Genomic DNA, 13,850 nt, shown 5'->3' with positions numbered 1-13,850 from the left:
GTTCCGCTACCAAAAGAAAAGGGGAAAGACGTGTGGTAGAAGAATTGGGACCGAGGGGCTGGAAGTCCCAGTGGGGTCAGGGAGAAGTGTGGTGATGGTGGCTGAGTAAGGCACAGAGGGAAGAGGCTGTCATCACAGAGTGGGACGTCTGACTTGTCATTTCAGGTGCAAGAGTTTCAGGTGACGACAATGTCCAGGGTGTGACCATGGCACTGGGTGGCGAGGAGGTCAGGGAACCAAGACACCGGGGTGTGAGAGGCTCAAGAGCCACGTGCCCAAGTCTTCATTAATGAGGGTGTAACTCTAATAAAGAGCACTGGTGGTGCCGTGGTTAAGAGCTCGGCTGCTAACCAAAAGGTTGGCAGTTGGAATCCACCAGCTGCTCCCTGGAAACCCTATGATGCATCTCTACTCTGTCCTATAGGGACGCTATGAGTTGAAATCAACTCAACAGCAACAGGTTTTTGATTTAACCCTAATAAAGCTCAGCCCCAAGTGATTGAGTCCAAGAATAGTATCTGTTTCAAGAAATGCAGTTCAATAAACTAAGGCAATTAAAAACAAAGGAAAAAAGTGATCAAGTTTGGGAACACAACTCACTGAACCAGAAATGTTATAGTAGATCAGATGACACATCAACATTTTGAAATCACAAGTTTCTGAACATTAGTATCAATGGAACTATGCAGCATCCTTAAAAAAATATTTTTGTAAGAATTAAAATACTACAGATGTCAACATCAGAAAATATTAGGGAGATATGTTCTCACTTTAAAATACTCCGTTTCCACTGTGACGACTATGGATCTATTTAATGCCTGTCAGTCTCGAGAGGAAAAAAAATAACTGAATGCACCTTCTATCACTTGGATAACTTTGTAAGTCTATCCACAAATCACATATATACATTGTTATTTTAGAAAAATGTGGTACTCAGAATATTGATTAACTAGTAACTCACCTGAAATCGCTTGGAAGATCTGAGTCTTCCCCATAGGTTGAGTAGATTAAATCAGAATCGTCCTTGCTGATATTTGCAAATGTGGAGTCATAATGTGGTGCGTAAGAACTATAGGGTCCATAATTCAAGTATAACACTGTTGATAAAAAAATAAATACTACAACGCTATTCTTCAACTTACATATTTGTCTATTTTCTTGTTTTATTCAAAGAGTATCATCTTTCAACTTTACTCCTTCACTGACTGGTACAAATAACTAAGACATTTCCCTGGACACCTGTGATGTCACAACTCAAGTGAATTTTTCCCCACAAAGGGGACAGAGGAGAAAAAAAAAAACAGCCAATATCAACTTATTTTGAAAACTAATAGCCAATTTTTCAGTTTCTTAAAAAAAAAAAAAAAAAGCTAATTGATGTGAAAACACCACCGAGTTAGGTAATAATGCAATGAAGGGTAACTATGCTTCCTTTCCCCAACTCCCTGAAAGAGAGAGAAGAGACAAAACATGAACTACCAGACCCAAGCCTTACCTGGAGTTACTCTGTTCCTTTTATCCTCTTTGAACCCTTGCAAAGTATTCACTCCAGACTGAAGTCTTCCAGTGGTCATTCCCAGTTTTACAGGGCAGCAGCCTGGTTCTAAAACATAAAACCAAGCACAGTGAATGAGGCATGAGTAGTGTGACCACATGGTATTCTGCAGAGTGCTTTCACCTACATTGCTTCATGTCACCCACATGACCATGGGAAGCAGTGACAGCCATTATTATATCCGTTTTTAAGATAAGAAAATCTGAGCTTAGAAAGGCATGAATGAACAAGACCAAAGTCATTACACTCCACTGGTTCCTGGAATTCCTTAAAACCATGTGGCACTTAATATTTTTGTAGAATGAGGCTGAATTTCCAGCGATAGATTTACTCTTGCCTTTGGCGATAATTAACCTTGATTTAAAAATTAAACTCGATTGAGGACATTCTCTAAAATTATTAAAATATGCTTTTCCTTGATCAAGAATTGTCTGCAGTTACTGAGACGTCACTTAAAAAAATAAGTGTTTTATTAAAAAGAAAACTTAGAAGTTATGCTTTCTAACATTAAGATGATAGAAGTAAATCAGTAGAAATGGTTGGTAAAAGCCTGAGTAAGGGAAAATACTTCGATTAAAAGTAACAAGAATTCAAAATACAGTGAGGATAAATTAATATCTACTAGAAGCATACTTTAAAGCAATGAGGAACAGCCTCTAAAAATGTGATCTCTGTATACCAGGATGAATTCCTATAATAATACTGGGAATACATGACATAAGCAGAACTGAGGTGGGCACTTAAGAGGAATGAAAAGGATGCTATCAGGAAAAAAACGTCTCTAGCGATAGACAATAGAAAAGACGTTTTCTCTCCTGAAGAAGAGTCCTGTTTTTTGTAACATGCTCACCCCTAGAATGGAAATACCATCATAGATGATCATTGTGATGAAACCATTTGTAAGAAATTTCAAACACCTAAATCTGATCTTTCTTCCTTGGTAAGCAGTCTGGAATTTGGTTTCTTAATGGCACACCTCCACCAGGAAGATGAACAGAAGCAGCTCTCACCTTAAACTAATAAACTGGCCCTCAAGGGGAGTGGCTGTGAGTATGAGGAGTCAAGCCAGCTTTGGCCACGTCCAACTACGCCTAGAGGAGCTGGACACTCAGGTCAAGAGCAGAGACCAGACCCTGGGTACAGAAAAAGGGCAGAATCTAAGGTGTCAACCTAAATCAAGTTAGTTAAATCTCCTATCACCAAATTGTCGTCAAAGCTATACTAGAAAAAGCAATGTTCTCAATCCTGTAGCATTTTCTTTGAAAGTGAAGAGGACTTGAAACACGTAATTGATTAAGATCAAAGACCACAGCCTTCAGTATCGATTACACTGCAACATAAAGAAAACAAAAATCCTCACAACTGGATCAATAAGCACCATCACGATAAACGGAGAAAATACCGAAGTTATCAAGGATTTCATTTTACTTGGATCTACACTAAACGCCCAGGGAAGCAGCAGTCGAGCAAATCAAACAACCCATTGCACTGGGCAAATCTGCTGCGAACAACCTCTTTAAAGTGTTAAAAGGCAAAGAGGTCACTTTGAAGACTACGATGCATCTGAACCAAGCCACAGGATTTTCAATCATCCTCATATGCATGCGGAAGTTGGACAATGAATAAGGGAAGATCAAAGAAGAATTATGGTGCTGGCGAAGAATAACGAACATACCATGGACGGCCAGAAGAATAAACCAGTCTCTGTCTTGGAAGAAGGACAGCCAGAACACTCAGGTGACCTAAGTTCTTGGTTAGGCTGCCTTGTAAGTCTCTCAAATTCATCACGCTCTTTCCTGCTTCAAGGTTTTTCACTCAAAGCTCCCTACTCCCCCACCCGATTCACCTTTCTGGGATCAACCAAACATCATCTCCCTAAGGAAGCCTTCTCTGACTCCCAAACTGTTATTCACTATTACAACTGTTCTTTTCCTTGTAGAACTTATCGTGATAGACAAGTTCACATTTCTTTACCTGATTATCTTCTGTCTGTGCTCGTCCACCAACAGAACGTAAGGGGAACGGACGCATCTCTCCCAGTTTTGTTCCTATTACACACCTAGCTCCACTTCCAGCTCCCAACACAGTGCCTGGCTCATGGCAAACAGTAAATATTGGAAAGTACTCCTGAGTGTAAACATTTTGTCATAACTCACTTTTGTATTCCCAACTCTCTCATAATGATAGTACCAAAAAGAATACTTATTAAATTAACATTCTCACTTTTACATATCTGAAAGCATGATTTTTTTCTAAGATGGATCTGCTTGATAGGAAGTTCCTAGTCTTACATCTATTTTCAAAATACTGCCTATGTCATCTCCATTAAAACATTATATGGGAAAACAAAATATGACAGAAGCTCTAAACAGTGATTCCAAACCTTTATAAACTTTCTACCAACCACAGTGCAAGACATAATGTCATAAGTGCAAATACTTCATTACTGTTAAAGCACTACGTGGCATATATAAATTTTATTCACTGAAATTCAAAAGGTTGGTTAGAACTATCATGTCATAATCTGAGGATTCTGAGACACCTCTAGAAATATCTGAGCACACCACAGTCTCCCAAAAGCAGGGCTGCACATTACGGCCTAACTTGTTGGCTCTGTAAACTTTCATCTAAAGTACAGTTAAAAAAGATTTAAAAAAAATAGTTTTAATCCCGGTTACAGCTCTTTGTCCAACAGCATCAAGTTTATGCACAGTCACTCCGTGAACCTACCTCCTACAACAGGATCCACAGGATGGAGAAGCCCCAGTGTTGTTGTCCCATCTGGCTTTCTTCTTTCAAATTCACACTGCAATGACCCAAAGTATTCAAATGGACTAAACTGTTTTATAAATACCATATATATCTGTAGCACACTAGAAAGTCTTAGTTTAATTACACTAATATTTCATCATCATTACCATTAAACTCATACATTAACTTTCACACCTGTCTCCATGTATACAGGTGCCGACGACAGGCAAAAGAAGTGCAGGTTAAGAAAATCTCAGAACTTTAAAATCACTACATGGGTCCTCAAGGCCAACTAGTTCTGCCCATTCTATCAGTAAAGCAGGATACTGCAGACCCAGGTAAGGAACTGACTTGTCCAAAGTCTAATATTAACCCACTTGGTTTTAAAACCAATGTGCTAACAATGTGATTCAAAAACCAGAGTATAGATGTTCTCTTTTAAGTATATGGTTCATTTCCCAAGTTAGAACATAAGAACGTCACTAAAAAATAAAAACATTAAAAATCCAGTAATAGAGATAAGATTAATCATGTACTTTACAAATAAATACAGTATTAATCTTTCTTCGTATTATACTGATAAAAAGCACCATGGTAGATATGGATTAAAAAAAAACAAATGGATGGATGTAAACAAGCAAATTAAAAACTAACCATTTCACATTACCTGAGTAAGAGCTGACAGAGTGAAGGCCAGTAGGTAGTAAAAGGAAAGGAAAAGTTGAATCACCTGACTAGTAACAAGCCGCCTGGTCAGTTTTCCTCCAGATTCCTTAACGATGCGGTCAAACTGCTCCTGCTCTCTTTCTAAGTTACTGCTTTTAAATTTATCTTCACTAGTATCTTTGTCTTTCCTGGAAACATACATGAATACCAAGTAGTAAAAGAAAAATGAGATCAAAATGTTCAAATGAATTCTCAATATGAATACAGCTAAAAGTGGAGACGCCTGTACTACCACCACCAACTAAAACTCTCTAACGGTCTGGTGTGGGGCCCTGATAATACATAAACAGAGGACAAGCCTATTAGTCTCTCCTATTTTGTCCCATTTTATTTGTCTTAGTATTTTTCTGAGTACATTCATAAAAATGAATTCTATCCCTAACGTATTTTGAAGGGGGGGGGCAGGCAAATTTTTTTCTTTTTTTTTTTTTTAATTTCTAAATCTTAGGAACAAAAGAAACCTGCTGTCACACACAAAGATTTCTATGGATGTTGTTACTTTGCAAAAGAAAATTATGACAGCAGAAATCGCCAACTACTAACTAATCCCCTTCCCCAAAACTGACAGCACGGTGCTCAGCAGTCAGGGCTGGTAGTCAGCGGTGAGCAGCAGGAGGCCCACAACTGCTGTCCACTCACACTGGCTGCTGCCTGGTTCACTGCTGCCCCGTCAGCAGTCAGCACGCGCTGGCGGAAAACAAGCACACGTGGCAGGGGCAGCGCATCTACAAGAAGGAGCTTTAACCGTGCTTACGTTTGTCTATTATCTCAACTGCTTTTATGAAATGAAGTTAGGAAAGGCCAAACATTTTTACTTAAACAAATACTTCTATTTAACACACTCACTGACAACAAATCCCTAAAGATAGCTTATTGGTCTTAGAACTACTTTAATAAGAATATATACCCAAAACTGTTTTCTGAACTGAGTTTGGACAATTTCATATAGTGCTTCATCTGACAAGGATACCGCGTATCAACATGGACTTTCAGGATAGCTACCACCGTGCCAAAATAACCCACGGCTGACAGACTAGGATGTGGTCTTCCCCAGTCAAGCTCGAATCAGTGGAGTTAGTATTCTTCCCCCTTACTAACTAGAAAAAGATAGTTTAACCTGAGTGCTGCAAAGACTTTTACTTTTTGTTTTTCTTGTTGGGGCCTTCGAAGGCCTGCGCTTCAGCATCTCCGAAGTGTTCTCTCTCCCTTGGCCAGCAGCCACTGTCCTCCCGCCTCGGTGAGGTATCTGTCTGATCTTTCTGCTTTCGAGTTTTCTGCAAACCTGCCATGAATTCTATGCTCTGCTTCAGGCTCTGAATTCTTTCCTAAGAATATTCAAGAATATTTTTATTGTATGCTTGTCATTAACTTTTAAAGTAATGCGTTTTTTCCCCCGAGAATTTGCACTTATCCTGTTATTAACTAGGGAAGAAAAATATAATCAAATCAAGAGGGTATTACGTTTAGAAACCAGGACAATAAAATTTATTCCTTCAATTCAGATAATTTCCAATTCCAGAGGATGTTTTATAACTTGATCACGTCATCAGAAAGCTTACAGAAGAGTGAATTAAAAGTATTCTTTGAAGTACTGAGTTTAAAAAGTAAAATTTAGTTTAACAGTCTATTAAAATTTTATACATAACAGAATAGCTCTTTTGAAATTTAAGAATTATTGGGTAGATTAAAACCTAGAGCCTGTGAACATGTGAAGTGTCCTTGTATTCTGGTAATTACGGAAGACTTTGCCATTTTTCTGTGTGGAAACGCCATACCTTGAGGAGAATAAAAAGTTGCTAGCATAGTTCCTTTCTCAGAGCGCATAATGTTCTTAGTAACCAAAGATGACTTGTTTCTGTTTTGTGAAACGTGCTCCATTTTCCACTACAACGATAAGCTGTGAAATGTTCATCATGGTCAAGGACTTGAGGTTTCTGGACCAATTTTACAGAGGCAGATTTGTTCCTACTGACTACTCTGCCTTTTACCCCCGGGAGTTGTCACCAGGTAAAATAAGGAGTGCAGTGCAGCTTCCTCAGCAGCAACAGCTTATACAACAGGCAAGGTAAGCACTGTACTCACCCTGCTTACCAGACCATCTGTAGTGAAAAATGTCTCATTTTTTCACTATATCAAAGATTCTGCTTCTAGGTATGGCTAGCACCTGTCTGTCTCTCAACCCAACACCTTCCTACAGAATCAAAGCCTCTTTTCCAATTTACAATCCGTGACAGGAACAGATTACCCAGTAAGCTAGGTAAGCACAGGCTTACTTATGCTTACTTACTAATATGTAGTGACCAATTTTAGCCTCAAGAAAAGCTAGACCTGGTATTTCAGTCTGAACTAATGTTAAAATTGTTAGAGTAATATTAGATAAATTGTTAGAGGAACAGTAGAGAGGAACAGACTTAACAGGTTTAACATTTTAGTATTTTTCTAAGCAGTAAACATATCGGCAAATTGGAATTATACTATTTGGTAACAAGCATTTTTTTCAGTTAATAAATTACAAGCATTTTCCTTCCCTATCATTACTCTTTAAGGCCCTTTATTAAGTGTATAGTATTTCACCCTATGTGTGTGCCATGATTTAACTAACATCTTACCAATGAACATTTATATTATTTCCAGTTTCCACTATTACAAGTAAAAGTCTCATGAACATTATTGTAAATAAGCCATTCTAGGAATCTCTGATTATCTCTTTAGGATAAATTCCTAGAAGTGGGAACACTAGGTTAAAGGGAATGGTATTTTAAGGCTTTTGATACTTATTACCAAACTGTCTTCTTCCAAAGAGAGTTATTATCAATTTATATCAGTGTTGTAAAGTTTCATCAGTGTTTGAAAACTTCTCTGAATTCTGACCTTATTGAATAGTATCATTAAAAAAAAACTGCCAATTTGATTTGTAAAATCATCTTATTTTAATACATACTTGAACATATTAATGAGTTAGATCTTTCTGTAAATGTTTCCTGGCCGTTTGTGCTTCCCCGTGTACACCACCTGAACCACGTCTCAGTCACCTCTGTATCCCTAGTACCCAGTACTATGTTGGCACCTTGTTGTTGTGTGACGTCAAGTCGATTCCGACACACAGTGACCCTACAGGACAGAGGAGAACTGCCCCATAGGGTTTCCTAGACTGTAATCTTTACGGGAACAGATCGCCAGGTCTTCTCTCCTGTGGAGCCGCTGGTGGGTTCAAATCGCCCACTTTTCAGTTAGTAGTCGAGTGCTTAACCATTGCACCACCAGGACTCCTTGGCACACAGTAGGTACTCAATAAATGTTGGTTAAATGAGTGGGCTTAGATCACAAGGGTTTCAGGAACCTTTTTATTCCCATTCTAGAATTTATAAAGCAGAATCTACATTAAGAACATTTAAGAATTTTTTTTTAACATAACATGCACGAAATAAAAATAATTCAATTACAGAAATTTTTGCAATTTAGAAACAAGTCAAGGGAAAAAAACTGAGTTTAATTTTACTTTCAATGCAATGTTTTTTTTCTTTTTCGGTAATTAAAACTTCTCCAAATCAGCACACTGTTTATTGATCATCAATTTTATAATATTAAATGAGTAAAAGTGCTTGATTCTTTGCCATTAATAGTTAACACTTACTGACTTTATGAGGTAACCAAAACCACAAAGCCACTGCTGTGAGTCGGTAAGTACTATTATCATCCCCTTTTCACGGGCCAGGAAAAAGGCTGAGCAAAGTTACATGGCCTGCCTATGGTCGCCAAGATTAGTCTGATTCTGAAGCCACTGTCCTACCTACAGCATTACTTGTTAAATGCAGCATTCCACTCAAGTATTTATTTAGGAGATCAAAAGAGTCAATCTACACGTCCATTGTTTATAAAGATAATACCTCTACTAACAGTCACCACTTGGGTGTAACTAAAAAATGATGAATGACTGCTCTAAAAACTTGACACTGAACATTCAAAACCAGTTATAATTTAAAAGACGCCATTCACAGAAGGGTGTGCTGGGCTCCCCTGGGAGCATTGCTCTTAGAAGAGTTAACTCGGGTCTAAATTTAAACATTTTAGAATCACTGTTGTAAAGATTCCTCCCATCTAGGATGAAGAGAACAGTCAACAGGAAGCTGTAACACAGGATAGGCAGGGTTCCTCAGAAGGAAGAGTTCTGGGGAAAAAAGGGAAACAACAAAGAGAGAGAAAAAGGGAAGTAGAGAAGGAAGTTTATTTTCTGGGCCACCTCCAGTAAAAATCAACGCGATACTGGAATCTTCTACATGTTACATTTAACTACATTATTTAAAGAAGAAAACATACTGGTGAATGAAAGTTGATAAATTTACTTTGGATACTGTAGGTCTGTATAAATTAACATCTTTCCCAAAAATACAATGTACATATTTCGGAGTTGTGACAAAAGACTGCACCTGTTGGGTGTACTTTTCCTTCACATACAATAACAAGCATCTGCAGGTTTTTAAACCTGGAATGTGGCTTCATGCTGGATTCTGAGAGTCTCCTCCGCAAAGAGTGGGATAAACATTTTATACTTCCTTTTCCTCTGCAAATTTTGCCAAAAGATGGATAACTGGATTACATTAGTTTCCCAAGTCTTGAGGAAAGGGTGGGAACTGACGTTGTCTAAGTATTAGGAGTGCAAGAATGATCATCAATCCAAATGTTTTTCTTTCCCCAGTTAAGTAGATTCAAGAATCTTTCAGAGCCAAGCAAATAGACATCTGCAAACCAAGGTATTTCTTTAAACGCTGAACTATAACACAGACGATCACCACAAATGAATCACTAAACTGAAAAATTACACGCAACTAAACATGACTCATTTTTCTCATCCTTTAACTCTTCTGGGTCTGAGCTCAACCTCTTAATTCCCATTCCTTCCTCCTTCCTGTGTCTGACACCCACTCATTTCTTTTCCCTTGCAAAATCCATCTTACTGTGTTTTTTAATACTCTTCTCCCTAACCTACCTCCTATCTGGAATCAGAACACTGCTCCTAGAAATTTTCCTGGAGATCACAGATTAAACCCTTCTTCTCTAGAAACGAGAACACTGAGGCCCAGGGTAGCTAAGATCGTGCCCAAGACCCACAGGTTAGTGGAAGGGAGTTAGAAGTAGAACTCAGTCTTCCGACTTTCTGCCATGGCCCCAGGGTTACCCTCAATCAGTTTTTCTACATGTAGTCTCTTATTAATGTGGTTCGTCCTACTCAGAGCTGTGAGAAAAACCTCAAAAAGTGCTACTTAACTTTGTGAGTTGTTCTTTTTTCTCGGCAGATCCAGTGATCACCTCAGTTTACCCTTCAAAATCTTTCATCAGCTGTCACTCTGGGACAACACTCATAATTTTTTTGCCACTATCTACAGTACTGTTTTGGATAAGTCGTTATGTTTCAGCTCTTTCATGCCACTTGGTAACACTGTATTTGGGGCTCTGTACATATTTCTCCTACCTCAAATGCCTTACCACGTACCAATTCTTGTCCTTTAAGGAAGATTCTGCTCTTGTCAAGAGGCTGCTTCAAGACAGTCCCAAGATATTTCTCAGTTGTGTATTTTTTCTTGCTACTAAAAAGAGTTCCTGTGCTTCACCAAGAAGCACAGAATTGCCCAGAACATTAGATTCCACCACTACAAATGGAAACACAGAGCTTTCATCCTAAAAGATCTCCTGATTCATCCAACCTTATCGTGGAATTCAGGCTGATGTTTCTTTCATAGTAGAATTTTGCTGCCTACAGTAAAAATAAGTCTATCTGGTGAACAGAAATTCAAGGGTCTCTAAAGAAATAATTACAAATGAATGTCAATATTTAATTGTATCAATGCCAAATAAGAATCTTCTTGCCTTAATGTTCTCTTTATTAAAGTTTTTTCATTAGTATTTTCTACTATAATATGATCTATTAGTAAAATAAAACCAGTGTTATATTAGATCTCTATCACTATGACCAAAAAACATAGGGATATAGATTTTATAATAATTATTGTTTATGACAAAGAGTTTCCTTTACCTGGCTAAGAATTTTCATCCCTGAGTGTAATAGCTTCTTTGCAGCTTTATAATAAATAGTCTCTGGCTTATTGTAAATCATGGCATTAGTACACATTAGTTTGAAATTATCCTGTAGACAGAATATTAAGGAGAAAAATACATTAAAACAAAACAGAGTAATTCTCCAAGTTTAAAACATACATCCTCTAAAACTTAAAAGACCTTTTCTTCAACTGTTCAATAAGGAAAACTACATAACAGCAATTTGTAATTTAAAAAAACTTAGGACTCACCAACAAAACAAATATTGCTAAATTAATTTAACTATGCTACAACATTCTTTTCTAAAATTTAAACATTTTATAGTAACTGTATATAAACTTTAGATTCCAGAATAAAATTTTTAAATGAGTTTCTTCAGTATAACATTACTGCACACACAAAGAATTAGAAGAAAATGTTTCCACTTTATCCTTAATAATCTTAGCTGAGTAGTTAATGTAATTTAAAAAATTATTCTTAGTTTGAAACAAATATTTTAAATTTCCATTTCAGAATTAAATATTTCATTTCAGATCTTGACTGAAAACTGGAAACAGTGTTAAATTATCACAGTATTTCCTGCCAAATTCAAATTAACTGAACAAAAATGTTAAAACATTTAGTCATTTTCTTTCAAGTGTTTGAATATATAGGCTAAACATCATCACAAGCTAAACATAACTGGCAGAATATTGCAAAATCATGGCAATATGAAACAAACCACACAACCTCAAAGAGTCAGAACATGTACGCAGAATAACCGAATTCTGAAAACTGTATTTTTGGTTTAATTTTAAAGTATGCACATGTGCTTGAGAACTTAATCCCACTACATTTTTTCATGGTTAAGACATTTTCTCATTATATAAATATGAGAGTAATTATGCCAAAGCCTTGATAAGTTAAAATGATAAAATTCAACAAAAAAGGATCCCCCTCCCCAAACAATCCAAAACAAACACATTCAAAATCCACTGTTTAGTAATTAGTGATGACAACTTAGAACACTTAAATGGAATGAAAACAGGCAGACGGAATTCTACTTCAAGGTATATAAGGAAACAGATTCAAAGGTCACAATGAATTTGGTATTAAATTTATTATGGATGGAAGTGTATCTGGATCCTCAGTTCCTGGCCACGCATCTAATCAGTTATGCTTAGGTCCCGGATTTCAAAGAGTCTGATGAGAGTTTTAGATCTAGTCTTCAAACAGACACACATAGAGTTAAACACAACATTTTTCATGCCATTTTACGAGGTTCATGGTCCCCCTAAAAGCCCTCCCGTGGCTTCCCAAAGAACCCCAGGTTAAGAACCTCTGCTATAGATATTCCGAAACATTTCCATTCCAATAAGAATTATTAAATATATATTTGGGGGGAGGTGAGGCAAGTGAGAGGAGACAGATGACTGTGTACTCATACTAAATAACCCGTGAGGAAGAGAGTACTGGGCTAGAATGACCACAGATCTGACCTGTTAAGGTAATTTACAGACTCCTTAAATCTTAACTGTAATGTGTTAGGCTTCACTGGGCTTTTGTGTAACAGTACTTCGTCATTCAAAAAGACGAATGATTGTTGTACCCATGTTTCATGCAAATTTTCTACTTTAGCAGTCTAATGAGCTGGCTAAACTAATATATATTACTTCAGGCTGTTGAACTTCCCCCATTAAAAAAATACAGTAATATACAAAACTTCAAAGAGTTAAAAATACTCTTTCATTTCAATTATGATAAACTTTAACCTACTTTACTCAAAAACATTTAGGGAACACAATTCTCTCTCTTGTCATCATAAGAGAAAGATCATAGGAAAATCCTTCACAAAAGAAAAAAATTTTTTTGAAATATTTTTCCATTAAGCAAAAATAAGGTCAGAAATATGTTGAGAAAACAAAACAAAGAGTTCTAGCTAAATTTTCAACAGAAATAACGCTGGGGCAAGTTTCCATCTCTCTGAATACGAGAGAATATAATTCAGGTTTTTCAGAGCAAGAGAAATATTATCTACACACTTAAAACTGAGAGTGACAGAATTAAACACTGGTGTTCTTCATCATCTCAGCCGATCTACACCGGATGAAGAAAAGAGACAAAGTAAAGATAATGTGGAGAGTCTTATATTCCTGCTGGAAATAATTAGGGCCTAGCCTTCAGGTCAAGTGAATTCTACAATGTTCATGTGGAAAAAATAAAGGTAAAACAGATATTACCTAAACCAGCTAAGTTTGTACTGGTTTGATACAAAACAAATTTTAAAAACAGGCAGTTTCTTTTGCTTGGAAGAATAAGATGAAGAAAAGTGTACCCCTGATATCAGTATATGCCAGGACTCTGTACATTAGGCATGTACATTATCTTGGAGCTCTTATGTTCTTTACTATTCATTTTTTTTGTGTCTCCTTCTTCTTAAAGCTGAATATGCTCAACAATTATAGCCTAAGTGAACAAGCAAGCAACTGACTTACATGAAACTAAAAAAGGTAATTAAACTGCAGTTTAATATTTTGGACAAGCCAATTTGTTCTCTATTTTAGAATATACACACACCTTGTATGTCTAGAAATAGAAAAAGAAATTCTACTCTAATTATACTTTCATTAAGGTATCAATTTTACCTGTATTGATGAGAAGTTAAAAATCTAATACCATCTTTTTATCTTAAAGGCTGGGAAAATATATTTTGAAATACATATGAAACTCAAAATTTCACTAAAAACAAAACAAAAAATATAGCAGATGACTTATTTCATCTGGT

The 13,850-nt window shown here is 36.7% G+C and overlaps 1 protein-coding gene across 1 annotated transcript in view; it reads right to left on the bottom strand.

The window, feature by feature from the left end:
* The window catches only part of LOC101353120 (bromodomain-containing protein 7-like), a 45,680-nt gene that overhangs the window by 9,568 nt on the left and 22,262 nt on the right, over window positions 1-13,850 (bottom strand). The window contains exons 6-11 of the mRNA XM_004371644.2: window positions 11,064-11,174; window positions 6,173-6,357; window positions 5,037-5,160; window positions 4,286-4,361; window positions 1,496-1,603; window positions 962-1,097 (exon numbers count right to left, since the gene is read on the bottom strand). Of these exons, the coding sequence (XP_004371701.1) occupies window positions 962-1,097; window positions 1,496-1,603; window positions 4,286-4,361; window positions 5,037-5,160; window positions 6,173-6,357; window positions 11,064-11,174 (740 nt within the window). The remainder of the gene's footprint in view (window positions 1-961; window positions 1,098-1,495; window positions 1,604-4,285; window positions 4,362-5,036; window positions 5,161-6,172; window positions 6,358-11,063; window positions 11,175-13,850) is intronic.

Source organism: Trichechus manatus, unplaced genomic scaffold (genome assembly GCF_000243295.1).
Source record: "Trichechus manatus latirostris isolate Lorelei unplaced genomic scaffold, TriManLat1.0 scaffold00014, whole genome shotgun sequence".
NCBI lineage: Eukaryota > Metazoa > Chordata > Mammalia > Sirenia > Trichechidae > Trichechus > Trichechus manatus.
Note: the sequence above shows the minus strand (reverse complement) of the source record. Positions and strands in the feature narration are given on the sequence as shown.